This window comes from Ictidomys tridecemlineatus, chromosome 5, assembly GCF_052094955.1.
Source record: "Ictidomys tridecemlineatus isolate mIctTri1 chromosome 5, mIctTri1.hap1, whole genome shotgun sequence".
NCBI classification, from domain to species: domain Eukaryota; kingdom Metazoa; phylum Chordata; class Mammalia; order Rodentia; family Sciuridae; genus Ictidomys; species Ictidomys tridecemlineatus.
The window spans coordinates 66197878-66219651 of record NC_135481.1 but is presented as its reverse complement, the minus strand read 5'-3'; the positions used below and the strand labels follow the sequence as shown (position 1 = coordinate 66219651).

The following is a 21774-nucleotide window of genomic DNA, read 5'->3' as shown; positions in this document are numbered from 1 at the left end:
AGGGAAAGGGAGAGGAAAGGGAAATTGCATGGAAATGGAAGGAGACCCTCATTGTTATACAAAATTACACATAAGAGGTTGTGAGGGGAAGGGGAAAAATTAAGGAGAGAAATGAATTACAGTAGATGGGGTAGAGAGAGAAGATGGGAGGGGAGGGGAGGGGGGATAGTAGAGGATAGGAAAGGTAGCAGAATACAACAGTTACTATTATGGCATTATGTAAAAATGTGGATGTGTAACTGATGTGATTCTGCAATCTTTGTAATGTTTTGAATAACCAATAAAAAAAAGAAATGAAAAAAAAAGTTTTGGTATGTTGTATGTCCATTTTTATTTGTCTTGAAATAGTTTAAAAATTTCTTTTTGATTCCTTTAATGATCCTTTTTTCACTCAAAAGTGTTGTCCAGTCTCTATATATTAGTATAATTTCAAAAATTTCTTTAGCTTTTGACTTCTAGTTTTATTTAATTGAGATCATAAAAGATACAGGAAATTATTTTTTCAAATTTGTTTAGACTTGTTCTATATCCTAATAAATGATCTATTCTAAAGAATGTTTCATGTTTAAGGATGTGTAGTCTGAAGCTGTTGGCATGTTCTGTAAATGTCTAAATTCATTTGATTTATAATATAGTTTGAAGTGAGGGGTAAGGGAAGAATAATACAAGTGGAAGAAATGTTTTGCAGTAGAGGGGGTCGAGAGAGAAGAGGGGAGGGGAGGGGAGGGGAGGGGGGATAGTAGAGGATAGGATAGAGAGCAGAATTCATCAGACACTAGAATGGCAATATGTAAATCAATGGAAATGTAACTGATGTAACTGATGTGATTCAGCAATCTGTATACGGGGTAAAGGTGGGAGTTCATAACCCTTTTGAATCAAACTGTGAAATATGGTATATCAAGAAAGATGTAATGTTTTGAACGACCAACAATAATAAAAAAAGGAAAATATATATATAATATAGTTTGTTTCTTTGTTGATTTTTTTTTTGTCTTCATGGGCTGTTCCTTGATGAAGATGGGATATTGAAAGCCCCCACTGTTAGCATACTGTAGCTGTCTTCCTTTCTCCCACCCCCACTTTATGAATACTGCTCTTATTCCCAAGAAATAGACCAAGATAAAACCTACCTGCCTGGAGACGTGCTGGTCTCTCCCTGTTCTCTCATTGAGAGATAGGAGACAACTTACAGGCCCCTGAGATGGGGATGTACTGGTTTCCCTGTTCTCTCCTTGAGAAGATAAAGGGACACGCCCATTTCCTTGTTCCCCTTTCTGAAAGATATGAAAACTGCCTGTCTCTGTTCCCCAGAAACAAACTTGGCTTCCACAAGATCAGGGGATGCTTAGTATATCAGTCACTAAACCCGCCCCTAGTGCTCAGGGATGATTCTAGCCTATAAAAGGTAACATTCAAGAGGGGAGTTGCTGCTGCTCTCCCTCCCTCCTTGCTGCTGCTCTCCCTCCCTCCTTGCTGCTGCTCTCCCTCCCTCCTTGCTGCTGCTGTCCCTCTCTTTGTGCAGGGCAGCCTTGTCAGGCTCCTGACAATACACCTGCTTCTTATCCCAGGTGTGTGAGCAGTCCTGCACCACTTTTCTTTCACTCACTATTATTGTATTGGAGCCTATCACTTCATGTAGTGTTTGATTTGATAAAATTGGGTGCTCTGTCATTGGGAGCATATAGATTTACATTTGTTCTATCTTTGTGTTGAATTGTTCCCTTGATCATTATATAGTGAACATCTCTGCCTTGCCAGCCTGTTAATTAGAGAATTTAGTCTATCTATGTTCAAGGTTATTATTGATAGATAAGGATTTACTCTTGCTATTTTATTTTCTTCTAGTTGTTTTACATATTATTTGATCTTTTCTTCCTCTCTTGTTCATATTTGTGCTTTGATGGTTCACTGCATGGATGGGTTTTGATTATTTTCTATTTGTTTATCTAATCTAATGGATTGTACTTTCACATGCTTTCATGATAGTAGCTATCTTTCTTTCACTGTTGGATGCAAGACTTCCTCAAACACCTTCTGTGAAGTTGGTTGGTGACCATGAATTACCTGTTTTTGCTTCACTTGGGAAAACTTTATTTCTGAAGGGTAGCCTTGCTGGGGATAGTATTCTTGGTTGGCAGCAATTTTGTTTCAGGACTTGAAATATGGAATTCCATTCCCTCCTGGCCTGTACAATTTCTGCTGAGAGATCTACTATTAATTTAATGAGGATACCCTTAAATGTGACTTGGAGCCTTTCTATTGCAGATTTTAGATTTTTTTTCTTTGTCTTATACTTTTCACCGTTTAACATGGAATCCTGTAAGCCTACTCTACATGGATGTCTGTGTCTTTCCCAAGATTAGGGAAGTTTTATGCTATTATTTCATTAAATGGGTTTTCTATGCCATTAGCTTTTTTTCTCCTCACTTTTGGGTATTCTAGAAATGTTGATATTTATTCAGTTAACGTGTGTGACTGGAATATTTCAAAAGGCTTGTCTTTAAGTTCTTTCTTCCACTTGATCTAGTCTGTTGTTAAGGCTTTCAACCGTACTTTTTGAATTATTGATCTTTTCATTTCTAAGATTTCTATCTGGTTCTTTTGTAAAATCTCTCTGCTGAATTTCTTTTTTATATCCTGCATTGTATAGTTTTCTTTAACTGTTTATCTGTATTCTATTTGGTTTCCTTGAGGTTTTTTTTTAAATAATTCTTTTAAATTCTTGATTAGACATTTATTCATATTGATCTCTCTGGGAATCTGTTGTTAATTATTATGTTCTTTTGGAGGCATGATATTCCCTTGTTTTTTTCTTGTGTTCTTGTGTTGAGATTTTCACATCTGGTAGATCAGGTATTTCTACCACTTTTGTGAGGTGGCCTTAGCGAGTAGATTTTTCTTGGAAATGTGTCTGGGGTATTGGTTTGTTATGCAATTTGGCTTTATTTTTAGCCAGATGCCATAGTGTAGTCTCCCTTTAGCTTCTTTGGCTATGATTAATGACTTTGGGCATGATGTGGATTATGGTGGAGTAAGCTCTACTGTCCTTGCAGCTACACAAAGGTGGGGACACTCTAGCCATTCAGGCAGGTGTGCTACAGATAGCAGTGGGTATGGGGTACTCACTGTGTGACTACTTTGACAACAGTAGTGGTAGCCCTATAAGGTCCACAGTTACCTCTGATTTCCTCAGGCACCACTGATGTTAACTCTGCTACTGCTAAGGGCTTCTGGCACTATTGCCAGTCCCAGCAGTGGTGGGGGACCTGAAGCATTGTCCTTTGAGCAATTAGTGATGGGGACCTAGACGCCAACGGGTGTGGTAGAAACCACAGTATCCCTCCTGTGTTGCCCACACCCAGTCCTGATAGCAGTGGATGTGGAGGAAGGGTGACCACATAGGTGGGGTGTCAGCAGGAGCTATGATGTTCCTCTCTGCTGGTGGCAGTGAATGTCCAGGAGTTGGACAGTGGCTGTCAATAGGCAAAATCCTCTTGGCTCTCTGACCACATTGCCAGGGCTGAGGGATGGCTGAAGCTGGGGCTCCTTCTCCACACTACTGCAGCAGTAGCTTGTATCTGGGGGCAGGTTGGCAGCTGGAACCATGAGAGTTGCTCAAGTCTCCCTAAGCATGCTCCTGTGGGCAGGGCAGGGGAAACCACTGTATTCCCTCCCTGTCCTGTCAGAAACCTGAGTGAGGTGCAGGGAGAGGGGTGGCAGGAACTATGTGGGTGTCTGCCTTCAGTCCCAGCACTGGTCTCAATGAACCAGACCTTGTTCTCCAGGGTGGTGCTTTCCATTCCCCTTTGCATCAAAATACCAGCCCTACATTGCAGGTCACCCAGATGGCTTAGGTCACCTAGATCAAGTTAGGTTCACAAAGCAGGCAATCCTCAAGCCAGTGTGGTGGAATGTCTATTAAGTCACAGAGATGGAATATGTGGGAGTTTCTGACCCCTACAGCAGTCTAAACTCAGACAGTAGCTTACTTTTCAAGATTACTCTGGGCCACTGACAGATGATGTGAGGTCCTTTTCCAAAGCAAGGCTATTGTGCCGTTTTCACGTTACTTATCTAAGTGGGCTGCCAGCCTGTGAGGATTGTGTAACTTTTTGGTATCTAAAATTGCCAACATCTGCGTCAATGGAGTTTTCTGGAATTCTCTTTCAACTTTATCCCTGTGAAGAGGAGATTCCCCTCCCCTGGCTGTGGAGCAGGGTGGCAGATGCTGGGATATTTTGTTTCTTTCTATACTGTTATCCCAGATCTCTGAATCTTAGAAGGTTCTGGTCTCTCTCTTGCTGACTTCACGTTCTCCCATGGTCATTCACCTTGAAATGTAGCCACATACTTGTTAGCTTTAGTTCTCCTTTGTGGAGGAGGAGATGAGTGCTAGGCACATCTATTTTACCACCTTGGATTGTCCCCTCTACTCCCAGGAATGTTTTATGTTTTTCTTGAGAGCACACTCTACATGAATCAACATCAATTAAATGTTCTTCCAGAAATAGGAGTTGATCCAAATGTTGCAGCACATTAACAGACAAACCTGGACGAGTCCTGAGTCCATTACTTAGTTAGCACTGTGGCTTTCAGGAAACTACAACTTTACCAAGCTTCAGTTTTCTAATCTTTAAAGTGAGGATCATAGTTCGTGCCTCATAAAAGCAGTGTAAGGTTGACATAAAATCTTTGAAAACAGAGTTCCTAAGATGAGTCTAGTTTGGCTGACATTTTCATTCCACATCAGCAGTCAGCCTATTAATAATATGCCTTCAACATTTAAAAAAATTTTTTCTTGTAGTTGTAGATGGACAGCATACCTTTATTTTATTTGTTTATATTTATGTGGTGCTGATGATTGAACCCTGTGCCTCACACTTATGAGGCAAGTGCGCTGCCACCGAGCTACAGCCCCAGCCCCTCAGGTTAACTTTTGTATCTATAATTAAATCTATCTCATCACTCAGGAGCAGCCAAATTAACAAAGTCCAAACCATCCACCCATAATGATGGCAAAGTGAAATAAAGCCACCTTTGAAACATCCAAAATCCCAAGTAGGCCCTGGCCTGAGGTCAAGTCAGAATTCTGCTGGGGAATATACACTACCACAGTGTGTGGGACCCCAAACTGCCATCACTTCTTGGACAGTAACAGAATCCCAATGCTCTAAATCACAAACACATCACTTGGGGATCACATTAAAACAAAGATTCTAGTTTAGCACATCTGGAACAGGGCCTGAATTTTGGCATTTGTAGAAAGTGTTTAGTGTGATATTTTGATGCGTTCTTGCTCAAGACTAAGGGATAAACACATTAAAACTGTTTATAAAAGTTCAGGGTAGATATAAAGCAAGAAGTATATTTGTAAAATTATTTATTTACATTTTTAAGCTCACATTAAAATCTTTCTAGGATAGAATGGCTAAGATGAAATATACAAAGCTGATATAAACACATACACTCAACTTTATTGGAAGAAAGTTCTATGGATTTTAGATGAATTCAGGTTTTCTTTTACAAAACCAGTGTTTTCTTAAACCATGCTGTGATAGTGTGTCTCCTCAATGAGAATAAATCGAATTTGTATCATTTTAAAAAGCTGAGAAACAAAAAGCTTTGACTTGTTGAATAGTTATCCATAAAAAAATTATGCCATAAAGTCAAAATTATTTTACAGTGCTGAGATGTTTAAATAGGTCCAAACAAGATATAATGAATATCTTTTAAACATGAGTACTTTGGTTGTTAGGCTTTGACTTGGTTTTGGCATTACTTATATAATTACATTATTCAAATGAATCATTCATTACAGGTAATCCATTCAAAACATGACTTGCTTAATATTACAGTACTGCAAAGCACTTAGACTTGCCTTGATTTGGAATACCTTCAAAGATGTTGACAATAGCTACATGTTTCCTTTTCTTCATTTAACAAAATAAAAAGAGAAATCACAAATTCGTTTTCCATGTGTTAAAAAGCCTAAATCTGTCACAAAACCTTATTCATTTCATTAAAATTTTTCCCCTCAAAACAATACCTGTTCTAGGTACTGGTGCATTATTAAAATACTAGACCCATAAGATCTCTTTCTATGCCTCAAAAGCCTATTATTTCATGATCTATTTATGTAAAATGCACTGATGAATATATCAATAGTACACTGATACTTCAGGGGTGGATTCACATTTAAAACAACTTTCAAAGCCTAGATTTACTAAGAGTCTTAGAAAAATAAATAAAACAAAATGCTGTGGTTGGTTCTACCCCTCTCCTCCACTTTTCTCCCTTCATAGTTCTGAGCTTGAATTCAAACTTTTAAATAGCATAAGAAAGCAAAATAGGATAATAAAGGCTTTACTACCCACAGTTTCCTTTTCTTATTGTAATGTATTATCCCCAAGGTAAACTTGATTTTTCTTCAAAATGAAGATCTAGTCTTGTAAGACTATTTTAAATAACTGAACATAGATAAAAATAAAGTTTAAAAAACAGTGCTTTTAATAAAAAAGCAGCTGAATGCCTATAAAATACATAACTTGTGATTATGAAGAGTGCCATTAAGAAGTCTAAAAGCAGATGGGCACAGTGGGTAACATCTGTAATGGCTTGAGAGGCAAGGAGGATCACACATTCGAGGCCAGCCTCAGTAACTTAGCAAGACCCTAAGCAACTCAGTGAGACTCTTCTAAAAATAAAAAAAGCTGTGCATGTAGCTGAGTAGTGAAGTGCCCCCTGGCTTAAATCCCAAGTTCCAAACAACAACAACAACAACAAATCTGTAAACAAAAGCTAAGCATAATTTGAAGTTTATATTTAATCTCTTTGAAATTCTGTTTAATCTCTAAGTTATATCATAAATGATCTCTTATTAAAACTCCCACTCTAAACTTTCTCAAAAATAAACTGTCACAAAAATGTATAAATTTAAGGTATCCCTGATGTTTCTTATATTCATCTTTTTTCCAATTTTGTGGTGGAAAAGCAGGAAATTAAATTCCGATATGTGGCTAAATTTACTTGCGTCTGATTTTGGATTAAGTATTTTGTATTTGTATTTTGGATAAAGGGATTCTATGTGCAGTCTAAAACTTTCCCCAAAGCCATATTTACATTAATCATACAACATTTTATATACATATAATACAAATTCATAGGAAACAAATTAACCTACTCTTTTCATAATGTAAAAAATAAAAAATACAAATGTGACCACAGGCTAAGTTAACTGAGAAATATGCGTGGTGTCTGGTTCCAGTGGTTCCTGGGGTAACTTGAAGCATGTCACATAAACACACTACAGATGCTTAGTTTATTGTTGACCTCAGCCTAGGCCAACCCACAGTTTTAAGTGAAAAGTTTTCTGTTAAAGCTAGTGCCATACAAGTACTTGAGTTTGCTGAGAATATCTGCACAGGACAGAAAAGATTTAGGGAAGGCATGATAGTAGATGGCAAATGTTTGGAAGCATATTATAGGGAAGGATTAAAATTCTTTTTCCAGGGGGAAATCAGAGCTTTCCAATAAGAGCTATGCAAATCCTGAAAGTTCTGCTTCACCAGTGTGAACTCCTAGTCCTGTGAGTAGCAGTGCCTTTTCAAGGGCCTGGTAGTGAGGACTCCTGGACTGACAAGTGGTTAGCCTGTTAGAATCTCTGAAGTTCCTTGATGGAAATTATTTTGTTGAGATTGATTTTCTGGCATTATATGACTTCTTAGGCAGCTGGCTTTATCTTGTGTTTCTGCCTATAAAGCAGTGTTTGATTTCTGTTATACTCTTTGTAAATAGAAAGGACCTCCTGAAATAGATCAAAGTAAAAATTTCTGATCTCATTACTCTCCCATGAAGACAAGTAGGTGGCTGTGATGAGCTTTGGTAGCATTCTGCACCTTGTAAGTCTTCCGCCATCCACTGAAGGAAGTAGGCTAGAAACAAAGAATTAAACTGGAGGTGGTGGGGGTGTTATCCAGTTTAAAATGTTTACTGTTCCATGATTCCTGATCTTGAGAAAGAATGGGAAGTCCTGTTTGACATTCTTTTGCTTCAGATGGCATGCCAGTACTTACCACAGTAAGGAATTCATTCTTAGGATCAGATTTGAGGTATAGTAGAGTAAGAGGCATCGACAATTTTGACCTATATTTAACAAACAATAACAACTCTCCTATAAGTTGGAAAAAGTTTTTAACTCTAAAATCAAGGCCTTTTTCAAACACTTAAATGCACTAAAATGTACATGAAAATCCTATGGCTGGAAATATATAAGACAAATAAATAAGGTCACATGGTTTATACATCTCAAATTCTTAGAGAGGCCTGGCAGTAGTTCAGGAAGACAGTTTAAAGAAATGTTCCCTGAGTTCTTGAGGCAACCTCACATATAAGTCCATGACCTCCAAGACTTTTGAGATAGGAAAACTCACATGGACCGCATATCCCTTCTCCAAGAGTGAGTGTGTAGTCCAAAGTGGTTTGTTCAGTGCTTTTCCTACAGTTCAAATGCTTTAAGAATGTGGCTTTATCCATTTTTTAGAAAATGAGGGACCAAATGAAACTTCTAAGAGGAGGAAGAAAAAGACTGTTTAAAGAAAAGTGAAGCTTCATCATTAGTTAAGAGTGCAGTTGAATAAATCAGTTCTGAACCTCTCACATAGCAAGAGTAGTAATAGTAAGTGGAAGAAGGTAGAGCTCTATGGACTTGGGTTTTTCTGGTCTCAATTACTGAGCCCAGCCTTCCTATCAAAGAACCAAAACTATTAAAAGCAGAATGATTTTTCAGTATTTAAATGTGCAATACCTAAATTTGTTTTTAAATAAAGTCCCTAATAACCATTTTAGTAAGGTCTCAAACTTAAATATATGGAATTTATATGTATACATATTGGCATACAATGGTGCTTTAAAAACACACTGAAAACTGGGATTTAAAGTTTCTTAAATTGTTTTCATATATTAATTTTCTTGGTACCTACTAGAATACTTAAAAAATAAATTATTTGTAAGTGTTAAATTTAAACAGTCAAATTGTTACAATGAATAGACTCCAAAATTTAGGTTGGCTTAATTTTAAGCCATTGAAAGTTTTTTTTTTTTGTTTCTTTTTTTAAACAGGGTTAAGAGATACTACTGAAATGTTCCTTCTCTTTCAGTAAAGTGCACAAAAATGAGTGCATCCTTTGGTGTGGCTATGACCTCAAGGGAGGCATAGAAGTCAATGGTGCTGGTGTCAGGTTCCTGACTATATTACTGAGGCTGGCAATCTTCTCTTCTAGGAGGTAATTTTTCTTCTCTGCTGTTTTCTGTCGCTGTTCGGTCATTTCCAGAGCTTTCAGCAACTGGGCATTTTCAACATACAAATCCTTCACCATTGCATCAGCTTTAGTATTCTTGCAGAGCTAGAAACAGAACCAGAAACACTGTGACTCCATTTCTGTAATTAATCTTTTAAATTTAAGGAAAGATATCAGGATATGCATTATAAAGGCAAATCATGCCTTCCAGTTACATGATTATCTTTTACAGTACAGCTTTAACATCAGATTCAGCATCAGGCAAACAAGAACAAACCCACCTTTTCCAAGCTCTTTGCATGTTTGTAGAAGTTACTAATAGAAAGAATAGATTGCTGTTCGAAGGCTCCAAAATGAAAGACTTATTTCCCACCTAAATAAACTAGATGTATTCCTTTATTTTTTTAAACATCACAAATATTTTTGTAACTTTAATTTTTGAGGTGTAAGGAGTGAGTGAATTGTATTAAACTCCACTCTTAATAGTAGAGCCTGAAGCTTTCCATTCGTAACTACAGCCTATTATTCATTTCAAAAACGGGCTCACAAATTACATCAAAGAGATGAGATGTGAGCAGTTGTTTTTCATCAGCTTCTCCCTTTTTGCATGGGGCCTTGCTTAGAAGGTATATACTAATCTGTATGGTTAGAACATATCATCTAGGTTGGGGTGGGAAAACTTTTTAGCAGACATGGAATACTTTTTATTTTTGCTCCTTTAATATCTTCAATCTCCTTTCCCATATTAACTCTTCACTCGACTCCCAATTTCAAGCAGGGCATCTTAAAGAATAAATGTTTAAGGGAATAAAGACCAACTACAAAATGGCTAAATTATTAGCATTTCAAAGGTCAATGATAATTTAGATGACTGGCAGGTATAACATACTAGCATTTCAGAACCTACTCTCTTTAGAAATACCACCTGTCTTCTTTCCTTTTTCCCTCCCTCCTTTCACTTAGGAAACAATACAATGGTTCCTCATGACCTACAGAATAAAATTCCCTTTTGGGATACCAAGCAAGGCCCTCTTTTTCTGTCCTTTCCCGTCTTTTCTCCCAGGACGGTAGGAACTTGCAATATCCATGTATCTATAGATATCCACACCCCACCTGGTGACCCAACTTCATGATGCTCTCATAGCCTAGAATGCTCTTCCCACAGTTATTCACTTGTTCAAATCTCACTCAACCCTCAAGACTTGATTTAAGAGACCTCAAGGAAGCTTTCTTTAAATCTCTGGGTTTTATCAAGTGTCTCTTCTCTTGTGTGCCATCTACTGAAACAGGGCTGACCCTATTTTATATATTTTTGAACCTATCATTTGGTGGAATACTTGGTACCTTGTAGGTGTGACAGAATTCACCTTCCATAGGGGCAGGGATGTAATTTTGTTCACTGCTGCATCTCTAGTGCCCCATATAGGACATGGCCCAAAGTAACTATGTGTTGAACAAATGAGTACTTAAAAGGATTGAATGGGAAAATGCTCACTGATAGGATTTTCTCTTTCTCCTCCATTAAGATATAGGGCAAGGAACATTCCTGTCTACACCTATTTCCAGACCCTCTCTTGGGGTTATCATTCTCAGGTTTTATTTATCTAGAAAAACAAGTTGGGCAATTTCCCCTGCCCCAGTCTGTCTCAATCTTGGTTTCCAGAGAAGCTGATAATACTTTCCTAGGAGGTGGTTCTCTTTGCATAGTTTTTTTTCTTGGGGAGGAGTTTTGGGGATTGAACTCAGGGGCACTCGACCACTGAGCCACATCCCCAGCCCTATTTTGTATTTTATTTAGAGACAGGGTCCCACTGAGTTGCTAAGTGCCTCGCTTTTACTGAGGTTGGCTTTGAACTTGTGATCCTCCTGCTTTAGCCTCTCAAACTGCTGGGATTATAGACATTTGCCATGAGTTCCCAGCTCCCTCCTTGCCTCCTTGCGTAGCTCTTTGGAAGATGCACAACTAACCTCTAACCACTGAAGTCACTTCTGCCACCAGCAGTTGGAAAGGATAAGGCTTCTTAGTGGTCTGGCATTTGGGGTCCAGACTTTATACAAGGCACATCCTTTTAGGACAATGAGATACTTTTTGAGCTTGTCATAGCTGTTGGAAACAGGAAAGCTAACTCTCCATTCATTATCCACCAATATCATTTTTCTGTTTGTTTAAATGGCATATTGCTTATGTTGGACAGAAAAAGATCTGTTAAGTATTCATTTTGAGCCACTGAACCTCATCAGGAATGCTTTAGATCCATGTTAACCACTGTTAGCAGATATTTATTTTTTAAACTTGGGGTGGACAAACATATACCTAGAAGAGTTTTGGAAAAATATAGAATATAGAATTTACCTTTTGTGGGCATGTGAGGGAGAGTGAATCCTAAGTTCTTCTAGACATCTATAGAATTTGCCTTTATTAGACAACACGAGTTAGCAAGTTAATGGCAAGAAAGGAATGTTAAAACTGGAATGTGGGGTGGGTGGAAGATGTGTCTGGGGAGGCTCACTTGTTCTTTGAGCTGATTCACTTTCTCTTGAAGAAGCCTTTTCACCAGTTTCAGTTTCTGTTCAACTTCTATCATTCGTTCCTCCATGACAGTTACCAGCTGTTCCTGGCTTCCCTGAAGGGAAGAAAAAAAAGTATGTCATCATTTGAAAATCATGCTACATTTAAAGCACTAGTTGTTTATTCTCCCCACAAGATGCCTAGAGGAAGTACAGCCAATGTTTCACCTTTTAAACAGGAAGGATGGATTTCTGATGAAATGGGGGAGTTCTGAGCACTGCATTGATTGCACATGTCAGAAAAGTAGTCCTATTAGAGAAAGAATCAAAGAGAAAACAAAGAATCTTACCTGTGGTATACCATTGTCCCCTGATAAAAAGAAAAATTCTTAAAACCCATAGTTGAATATCTGTGTGCACTTCATATATAGTAAAATGGGTATCTAAAAGTAAATTAAAAGAGTGTGATCAACTCCCATCCTGATTTGGGTATTTATAATATTGTGGGTCTCTCGACAACAAAACAAACACTGAGTTTATTCAGGGTTGCTTAATGTTTCCATTCAGCTTGCAACACACGTCTGTTTTTCTTCAGAAATAACTGATTACTTTTTTGAGGGTGTTAGGGTTTTTTTCTTCATAGTAATCATATCTTCCTGCCATTTTTTCTAGTCATCTGTTGACTTGTCAATGTGAAGCAAACATCTGGATTGGAGGGTGGATTTCTCATCAGAGTAAATTGAAAATTAAGAAGCTTCCCTCCACAGACAACTCCTAGATAAAACCATTGGGCAGGAAGGGGCCCTAACTTTCTCCCTCTCCTCACACAACAGGGCTAGGTGTGTGGGTTTCTGGAAGCAGAGTGATGTAAACAGAGATTAGAGTCTGACTGATTGTCCCTCTCCTCTGCTGGCTCCCAACCCCTCAAGATTTCCAGAGAAGGAAATTCACATTTCAAAAGGTGCTTCAAATCTTGTAGTTCAGGTGTTAATGGCTGATGGAACTTAAATATTCCTTTTTTTAAAAATTATTTTTTAAAGTATTGGGGATTGAACCTTAGGGGTGCTGTACCACTGAGCTACATTCCCAACCCTTTATATTTTCTTTTGAGACAGGACCTCCCTAAATTGCCCTGTCCTTGAACTTTCCACCTCCTGCTTCAGCCAGTTGCTGGGATTACAAGGGTGTGCCACGCCACATACTGGCTGCTCTTAAATATTCTTAAAAAGGCATACTTTGAAAAACACTCAGAATGACCAAATGTGTTAAAGCCAAAGTTTGCTTGGATATTAAATAATTAGCATTTAATTATAAAAGAAATAATTAACTCATGTGACTAATTTGAAGATAAAATTTGTAGGAGGCAAAAGTCTAATGCAAAAAACTGAACTTCAATAAATTGGGCCTTGAACATCTAGGCCCAACAACAACTTTTAAAAAGTTCTATTTATTTTAAAAGACATATGGCTTTTTAAAGTTCAAATACAAATAAAAATGTTTGATTTCTATTTGCATAAAAAAATCAAAATATAAAACCACAGTTACAGAAAATTCAAAGTATACAGAGTACAGCAAAAGAGTGGGGGAAAAGAGGAAAAACAACGGCAGGCATATATTTAAAATTTATTTTATTGTTTCATCAAAATTTTCCTTTTTTCTGGCAAAAAAGTATTATACATCTTATACAAAACAGTATAAATAACCCTGATTCTCTTCAAATTCCATATATAAAAGTAGTACCTTTTGTTAAAAATAATTACAACTTATGGAATGAGAAAATATATAGAATACATCCTTTCAAGAATCTTAAATCCACACTCTTTAAATGGTATAAATAAAATGATTTGTAACAAGCAGAAATTTGTGAATTTGATTCACAAGATCTGTCATTTCTACATAAATAAATAATACTGCAAAGGCTTAACAGTAAAAATCATAATAGAATAATTTTAAAGAGCACTTATTTCATGTCTCAGCTTATGCCTCTGTTAGTGTGGTTTATGTGTGTGTGTGGGTGTGTGCATTTGAGAGTCTGCCATAGTAACAAATGCCATCAATAGCAGCCCAGTTTTCACAGGTGCCCAATCCTTCTGTAGGAATCTGCATGCACTGCTCGCTGCTCCGGTAGCAAGGCCTAGAGAAAGAAGGCAAGTGGTATACTTCACCCTGATGTCAAGATTATGTATTTTTAGGGAGTCTAAATTCACACATTTATGATGCAATTTTTCAAAGCACACACATTAACACTACACTACACTACACACGCAAGCAAAGCAACACAAAGGCAGAAGACATTATATCACTCCACACAGACAACGTGCAGATTCCAACAATATTTTGTATTCTTAGAATTAGTGTCAGCTGGGCAATCAGAAATGAGAGAGTCTGAAGTGGTGATCTAGTCAGAGTAGCAGCACCCTTTGCTCTGGCTGGGTTTTTTTTTTTTTGTATGAAAATTTTAAGTTTTGGTCTAATCCTGAAGCAAATGGAGTAGAAGGATGTTTTTAAATACAGGTGGGTGGGTGGGTTGGGAAGAGCATGCTTTGAAAATAGTGTTTATGGGAAGTCAATGAATAGAATCTTAGTCAAATTATTTAGTTTAGACAGTCCATTAGAAATGGAAGTTAAGGTTGTATAGTTCAATGATATAATGAAGAGTTGAAGCATCGACCATTGCAATTTTAATTTGCAAATTTAATTTTAATACTGGGAAGTTGAAAGCATAAACTTCAAAGTTTTGTTAGGAAGAACAGGTAGCAGGAGTACCAAAAAAAAAAAAAATACTAACAAAGCCCAGATATATACTAGTAGTAGAGAAAAACAACCATTCCTATGGATAATTACAGTGCTCATGTAACTTTGCCAAGCTACTCTGAAGGGATTAAGAAAGAGTTGGGAAATTCCTTATCAAACATTACTGGAGAGGTAAGGTGTATAGAAACAGAAGTGCATCTAAAGCAGAAGGAATTTAGAATTCCACAAAAAAAATTTGTTCTTTTTATTCCTAATTATGAATTAACTACATGGGCAAGACCAAAGAGTTATGAAACTTCTGAAAAAGGATGATTATGAATGAAGCACCAAAGAGAAATAACTGTTTGAAAACCTAGGTAATATAAGATGGTATTTAGTAGTGACCCAGAATAAGGCTAATTCAAAGCCAACGGGAAGATCTTTATTTTCCTAAAAATCATTTTTCAAACTAGATTATAAAAAAATTGAGCTTAATGATCATATCAACTAAAAAATGTCACCAACTACACTTTCTTCTACCTTAATTGTGAAACGCCCTACCTGTAAATTCCATGGATGTTGGTTAAGTATGTTTTGTTCCTAATGTAAATCCTAGAGCTACACTTGCATTTTTGTAGTATTTTTGACATGAGATGAGAATAATGGCCAAGTGTGCACTATGCTCAAGTGATTCTGATGCTTTGTCTTCTACTACAAGTATGCAATGGAGACCCCGAACATCTTAGAAGTGAAGAGCTGGAAAGTAGTGCTACAAAAACAAAACAAAAACCAGCACTGCAGAACTCTGGATTTGTGATACAGGGAAGTTGTCACTCTCTGAGAGTAGATTTAGGTTTGTTGTCCCCACCTTTGAACTGGTTTTATTTGAACTTTCAAATAAAAGTAAAATTAATTAGGCGATCTGAGTTTACTACTAGAGGAAAAGAACGCTTCATACCTGTGGTGTGTTGGTTTCGGAGGTCCTGTTGTCAAGTTCCTCCTGTAGGTGCTCATTTCTCCTTTCTGCCTGTAGTAGCTGGTGTTGAAGCTGCAGAAAGTGCTCCCTGGGCACCATCGGACAGGCTTGCTGCTGGAGCAGCTGCAGATCCCAGTGAGGGGATGGGCTAAGCATCACAGTGGACCTCAGGTGCTGCATCTGAAGGACAAGGGCAAAAGCCTGGTCAGCAGCAGTGCCTTCTATCACAGAGCTGCCCTTGAATGTGTCAAGCAATAGTGAAGCCTATAAATTTGTTAATGGCCCCACACCCACCCCTAGCTTGGAAGTAGGACAGCACATGAGCCCGAGAGAGATGTAAATGTGTAGAGCCATTTTGCTTAGGAACATAATATAATCAAGAGCAGGCTCTCTCAAGATTATTAGACTTTAAAAAACAGCACTTCCTCATCTTGAATGACTGTGGGGGTCTGGGGCACAATAGTATATCTGAATTCCATCTCATTTTTTCTTATGTTTGATAACCCTCCTTAAAAAAAAGAAAAACTGAAGTTAGACTAGGGAAATAAGGGGAGTAAGTGATTATGTTTTAGGCTTGTGCTACTTTACTTACCATTCATAAAGATTCTTATTTTCCAAACCCAAGTAAACAAATTTTTAAAGAATCTTTTCCTGAACTTAAAATTATTTTAACCCATCATTGATTTATGAATAGATAGTGAAACCCTTAAATAGCACAAGACAGGCAATTCTGGGGTATAAGGCCATATCCTAGAACATCTGGGAACTGGAGGACAAGACAATGAGGAAATGTTACGTCAACATGAGAATCAAATTCAGGGAGAGAAAAAGGGGGAGACTGTATTTTGGCCAATGGAGCACGCCACCTCACATCTGTCAACACACGCAACAGACACAGGGCTCAAGGAAAGGCATGCAACAGCATGAGAAGAAGCACCTCCAGGCTTGAGTGGGGAAAAAAGGATTTCTAAAACTCAAACACAATTAAATGCTAAGATGAAACTTCAGAGCCACTATTCATTTCTTTAAATTTCTGAGGTATGCCATTACCCATTTTGAAATACTTCTAGTTGATTCAGAAAAGCTACCACTTTATTTTCATGAATTAAAAAAATATGGAGAACCATGATCCCATGATTTTATACCAGTGGGATAATTTTCTTCATATAATGCTTTTAATACTGATGAAAATCCTAATGTAAATGCAGAAACGTATTCTACAGTTAAAACAAAATAAAAATGAATACTGGCTCTTACCAGAAGTATTTATTCACTGGTATAGTCATCAGAAATGATTACATGAACAAAGAGTTTAATGAGATGGCCCCATGCTATGAAAATTCATTGAAAGAGAATGTTCTACCTTCACACACTATCTCAGGCAGAGCACTGCACCCTTCTCTGCCACTTCCAACCACTGAGTTCTAGATACAGGTTAGCCATAGACAAAAACAAACAAAAGAAAATCACAGGAGTTAGAAAAAGAGGAAGAAAAGTAAGAGTTACAAAAAGAGAAGGAACAGTATCATTTGGTTATGCTATATTCATGAACAAGAGCATATGAAGAGCTAACATTTACATTTTCCTATACATAAATTTAATAGACATTAAAATGTCTTAATAGCTTTACTTTTGCAACTGCATCCTCATTGTTATAATTTGGTTGATTTTGTGTGTGTGAGATAGAGAGAAGAGAGGAGAGAGAGACCATGGGGTACCCATCCCACTATAATTATTCAAAAAATTCCAGGTCTAGTATGGAATGGATCTGATGTTAAAACCCTTGCCACTGGAGATGCAGAATTTATTTATTAAATATTTTTTTAGTTGTCAATGGACCTATATTTTATTTATTTATATGCGGTGCTGAGAATCGAACCCAGTGCCTTGCACATGCTAGGCAGGCACTTTACCACTGAGCCACCACTCCAGCCCTAGAATTTAAACTAAAACATTTTTGTTCCACTGTCTAAGTTATTGGCTCTTACAGTGGTGTATAGCAGACTTGAGAACTGCTAAGATGGTCTGTACCACCTCCCTCTTCCTTTTTCAATGTGCAAACTGAATTGTTTATTGAATGCTGCCTCATCTAGTTAAATCCCTGGAGTGGAAGTCAAATTCTAGCCCTAATTCTTCCATCTCCTACTCTGGTAATTTGCACACTTTCATTACACTGGAGTAGGATATGTATTGGATTACATCAGGGACTTTCCAACTTGTATATAGAGAGGAAGAGAGACTTCCCCTCAAGGGAACTTGTGTATCAAATCAGATCAGAACTGCCTAGAAAGCTTTGCTCAAATTCCCTGAAACCACAGACATATCTCTGATGTAGATACATCTCCTTGTCTGCACACCACCCCTAACCTCACCAGGTGAGAATCTCTGCCAGAGAGGAAGGACTACACAGATCCCTCAGGTAAGCTTAAAAAAAAAAAGATGATGTGAAAGCCATGGCACATCCCCAAACTCGCTTAATGTATAAATACTGTACTCTAATAATCCAATTTATAAGGCCAGAAGTGGGAATGGTTAACGCTTAATGGTTATTCTGTTTAGAGTGATAAAAAGGTTTTGGAAATGGTTGTATAACATTGTGAATGTAATTAATGCCATTGAATTTTAAACTTAAAATTGGTTAAAACAGCAAATTTTATGTTATGTACATATTTACCACAGTTTAAAAAATTAATAAGGTAATATACCCCAAACCATTTAACTGTTTACTTTAAACATGTGAACACCATATGTGAATTTATAGCTCAACAGAGTTGTTAAAAAATCCAATCTGTATAAATCTAGAGTTAACAGTTCTTATTTCCTAATGGAAGTTTCATTAGAAGAGTGTACGAAATGTTCTCTTTAGTGTTTGAATAGAACATTCATGCTTTTTCCTTATTCAGTTCCAGTGCCAAGAATACTCAATTTTCCTTTATTAGCAAATATTTACTACTGATCAGGGGAAAAAATCATAGGGAATTGCTTATGATGGCTAATAATATAAAGTGGGACTGAGAGATAAGGGGGCTTCCCAGGCTTGGGGAACAGGCGGAGCATCAGCCTCTTGGCAGAGCATTTGGAAAGCATCCAAAGGTGTAATCACCATAGTAAGTATACCCTGTTACTTCTGAGTTTATTACCAGACACACTGGGCTTAGCTTCAGATATCTTATTCATTGGAATATATAATTATTTTGTCAGAAAAAAATACCTACATCTAAGTGTAGCCTGCAACTCAAGATTCTGAGTGCATTTATTATATGCTGTCAGAAAACATGGTTTGGGTTTCACTATTTATAATTTCACTAATCTCCCTATTAGTGGATAAATCGGAGAACATAAAATTGCCAGAAACCTTAGTGGTCATTTAAATGTCAATGTGATATGTTTTCCCTTATTTCCCACATTATAAAACTAAGCATTAATTTTTAAAGTCAGCTAGCATGTATTCAGCCTTATATTTAAATATCTCTTCTGTCCCATAATTCTGGCTTAAAGATATTTCTGTACAATTTTTAAGAGCATAAAAGATATTTTCTATACATACTTCTTTACCTTATATAAAATTTACAGTTAACTAAATGTTGGATTAATTAAAATGCTTTTATCTATCCAAAGCAAAATATCTCAGTCCAAGTTTTACTTATTAAGGAGGGTTTATATATAAGTCCTTTTCAATGGTATTCAGTATGTATCACTAGGTAAACTGACTGGAATTCAATGTCCAAGCAGATAAGTTTTCCAAACATTTTTACATTGATCAGATGTACCTCCCAAAAGGCAGTGCTGTGGTATAAGTGCAGTAATGAACAAAGGCAATTCTTCCGCCCAGTCCCCCCAGGACTTGGGAGTGAACCTAAGGCCTTGCACATACTAGTGAACCTAGGCCTTGCACATACCCAGTCCTACAATGGCAATTCTTGAAAATGAACTTAAAAATGCAAATGCTCTCGGATTCCCTGGATAGATTTCCTAACTGAAGAGGTTGTTAGTGAAATACAGGAGTATCAGGACACTGTTAAATACACACCTATGCTGAGAGCTCTAGGCCCCTTGGCTAATATCAGGCAGAAGTTATTGCCACTGAATTTGTTGAGGTACAGGTCTTGGCATTTTAGGATATTATTTCTTCTTCTGAAAAGCAGTATGGAGTTACCTGATCATGTAATTAAGCAAAAATGTCTATTAAATTTGCTAAGATAGATAAAAGAATGCAGCTTGGAAGTATACTCAGATTTTCAGGACAGGAATTCAATGCCAGGTCTAGTTTCTTCTAACAAATGGCTCATTCATGGATTAAAATATTCTTCATAGTTAAGGCCATTTGCTTAAAAACTTACCTCCAGTAGCTGCTCATCCAGTTTTACTTGTTTCTTTTTCAGGCCTTCATTTTCCAAATGAATTGTTTCTAATTCTCGTTCAAGGGAATTCATCTGATTAACCTGTTAAAAAATAAAATTCTTTAATAAGAGAAAACAAACAAACATGAATCACTCTATTTCATTTTGGTAAATTTGTATTAGTCACAAATCTTGATTCTTGGAAGAAAATCAAGATAATTCAGCAAAGAAAAACAATAATGCAATTCAGTTCAATGCTGATATTTAAGTCATCTGGGTTGAACTAAAATTTAAGTATCTTAAAAAATATATTTTTAGTTGTAGATGGGCACAATACCTTTATTTATTTAGTTATTTTTATGTGATGCCGAAGATTAAACCCGGTGCCTCACACATGCTAGGCATGCGCTCCACCACTGAGCTACCATTGCAGCTCCAGTAATGTATGTTTAATCACTACTTCTTGCATGTAACAGATTCTTTAAGGTAGAAGACTTTTAACCTCTGTGTCATCCACTGTAAGAAATATGTTTTATTCTATAACCCCGAACCCACACTGTATGTGTATATGTGTGTGCGCACAGTTACTAGTACATGTCACAAAAAGAAAATGTTTATTAGGTAGTAATTATCCTTACCAGGATCCCTATACTGATATTTCCCAGTATATTTCATTAATAAAAAAATGCTGATTTTTAACTCAGTTGATTTAATGATCCTCTACTATAGATCTGCAGTGGGGAAATCACTGTCTTGAGAGTATATACATCTTGGTTTATATAACTCCTTTTTCGATTTTAAAGATGAAATTATAAGATTTTATGGGTATCCACTTTTGGAATTCTCTTTATTACAATAGAATCTAATAAGCTACAGGACACTGGGATTCAGAGGATTGCTAAGTAGAAAACATGACACTATTCTAGATGATTTTTGCTTCTATTAAAAAGAGCCAAGGACAGCAGCTAACATTTCTAGGTCCATTTAATATTCATTGTTATTTTAAAACCCATCTTAAGACTTTTCACTTGGTGAGATTATAGATGAAACCTACTCTTTTTCTGACAACTTTACTTAAAAGTAACTGTAATTTCAACTGATATTTCACCTTAGCATATCAATTTTCTTACTACAAATGGTTATACTTTCACAAGTAAAAAAAATACGAATATAACAAAATATTGCTCATTCTTTCCCATAATTTTAAGCAAATTTTTTAAAAATAGGCATCTGTTCCATTGGCTCTTTTTTTTTAAATATACCTTTATTTTATTCATTTATTTTTATGTGGTGCTGAGGATTGAACCCAGTGCTTCACATGTGCTAGGTAAGCACTCTACCACTGAGACACAACCCCAACCCCTTAAATGGTTTTTAAGAAGAGGAGGGTATTAGAGAAAACTGAGTTTAAGGTTAGGAAAAGAAAAACAAGTAACAACAGAAATCATGAGAATAACATGATCTAGAACTCTAACTCCATGAGAAAAGTATAGAAAGCAACTGGAGCTGGGCTACAAAAGTTTGGCCATGTGGTAGCCAGCCTCCAAGATGGCACCCAATGGTTCCCACCTTACAGTCTGAATATGTCATGTAGACTTCTCTCAGACCATATCTGGACTAATCTGGGTATATACAGACAACAGCAAAAGTGATGGTATGCCACTTCCGAGATTATGTTATGAAAGGCAGTATAGCTTCTCTCTTGGTCTTTTGGTGCCGTCTGTCTCTTATCATCACCTCAAGAAGAAATCAGCTGCCACATTTGGGCTGGGGTTGTGGCTCAGCAGTAGAGGGCTCACTTAGCAGGTATGAGGCACTGGGTTCGATCCTCAGCACCACATAAAAATAAATAAATAAAATAAAGTCATTATGTTCATCTACAACTAAAAGAAAAATTAAAAAGAAAAACAAAAATAGC

The 21774-nt window shown here is 36.9% G+C and overlaps 1 protein-coding gene across 8 annotated transcripts in view; it reads right to left on the bottom strand.

Moving 5' to 3' along the window:
* Positions 1 to 5366: 5366 nt before the first annotated feature.
* The window catches only part of Nin (ninein), a 106327-nt gene continuing 89919 nt past the window's right edge, over positions 5367 to 21774 (bottom strand). For 4 of the 8 annotated variants that reach the window (XM_078050143.1, XM_005322865.5, XM_021724862.3 and 1 more), the window contains 4 exons: positions 19857 to 19958; positions 15499 to 15696; positions 11810 to 11923; positions 5367 to 9404 (listed from right to left, as the gene is read on the bottom strand). In XM_078050143.1, coding sequence (XP_077906269.1) covers positions 9195 to 9404; positions 11810 to 11923; positions 15499 to 15696; positions 19857 to 19958 — 624 coding nt within the window. In that variant the 3' untranslated portion in view covers positions 5367 to 9194. Of the gene's footprint in view, positions 9405 to 11652; positions 11714 to 11809; positions 11924 to 13420; positions 13942 to 15498; positions 15697 to 16879; positions 16941 to 19856; positions 19959 to 20022; positions 21685 to 21774 lie in introns of those variants that run through there. The other 4 variants (XM_078050144.1, XM_021724859.3, XM_021724860.3 and 1 more) reach the window with 4 other exon arrangements.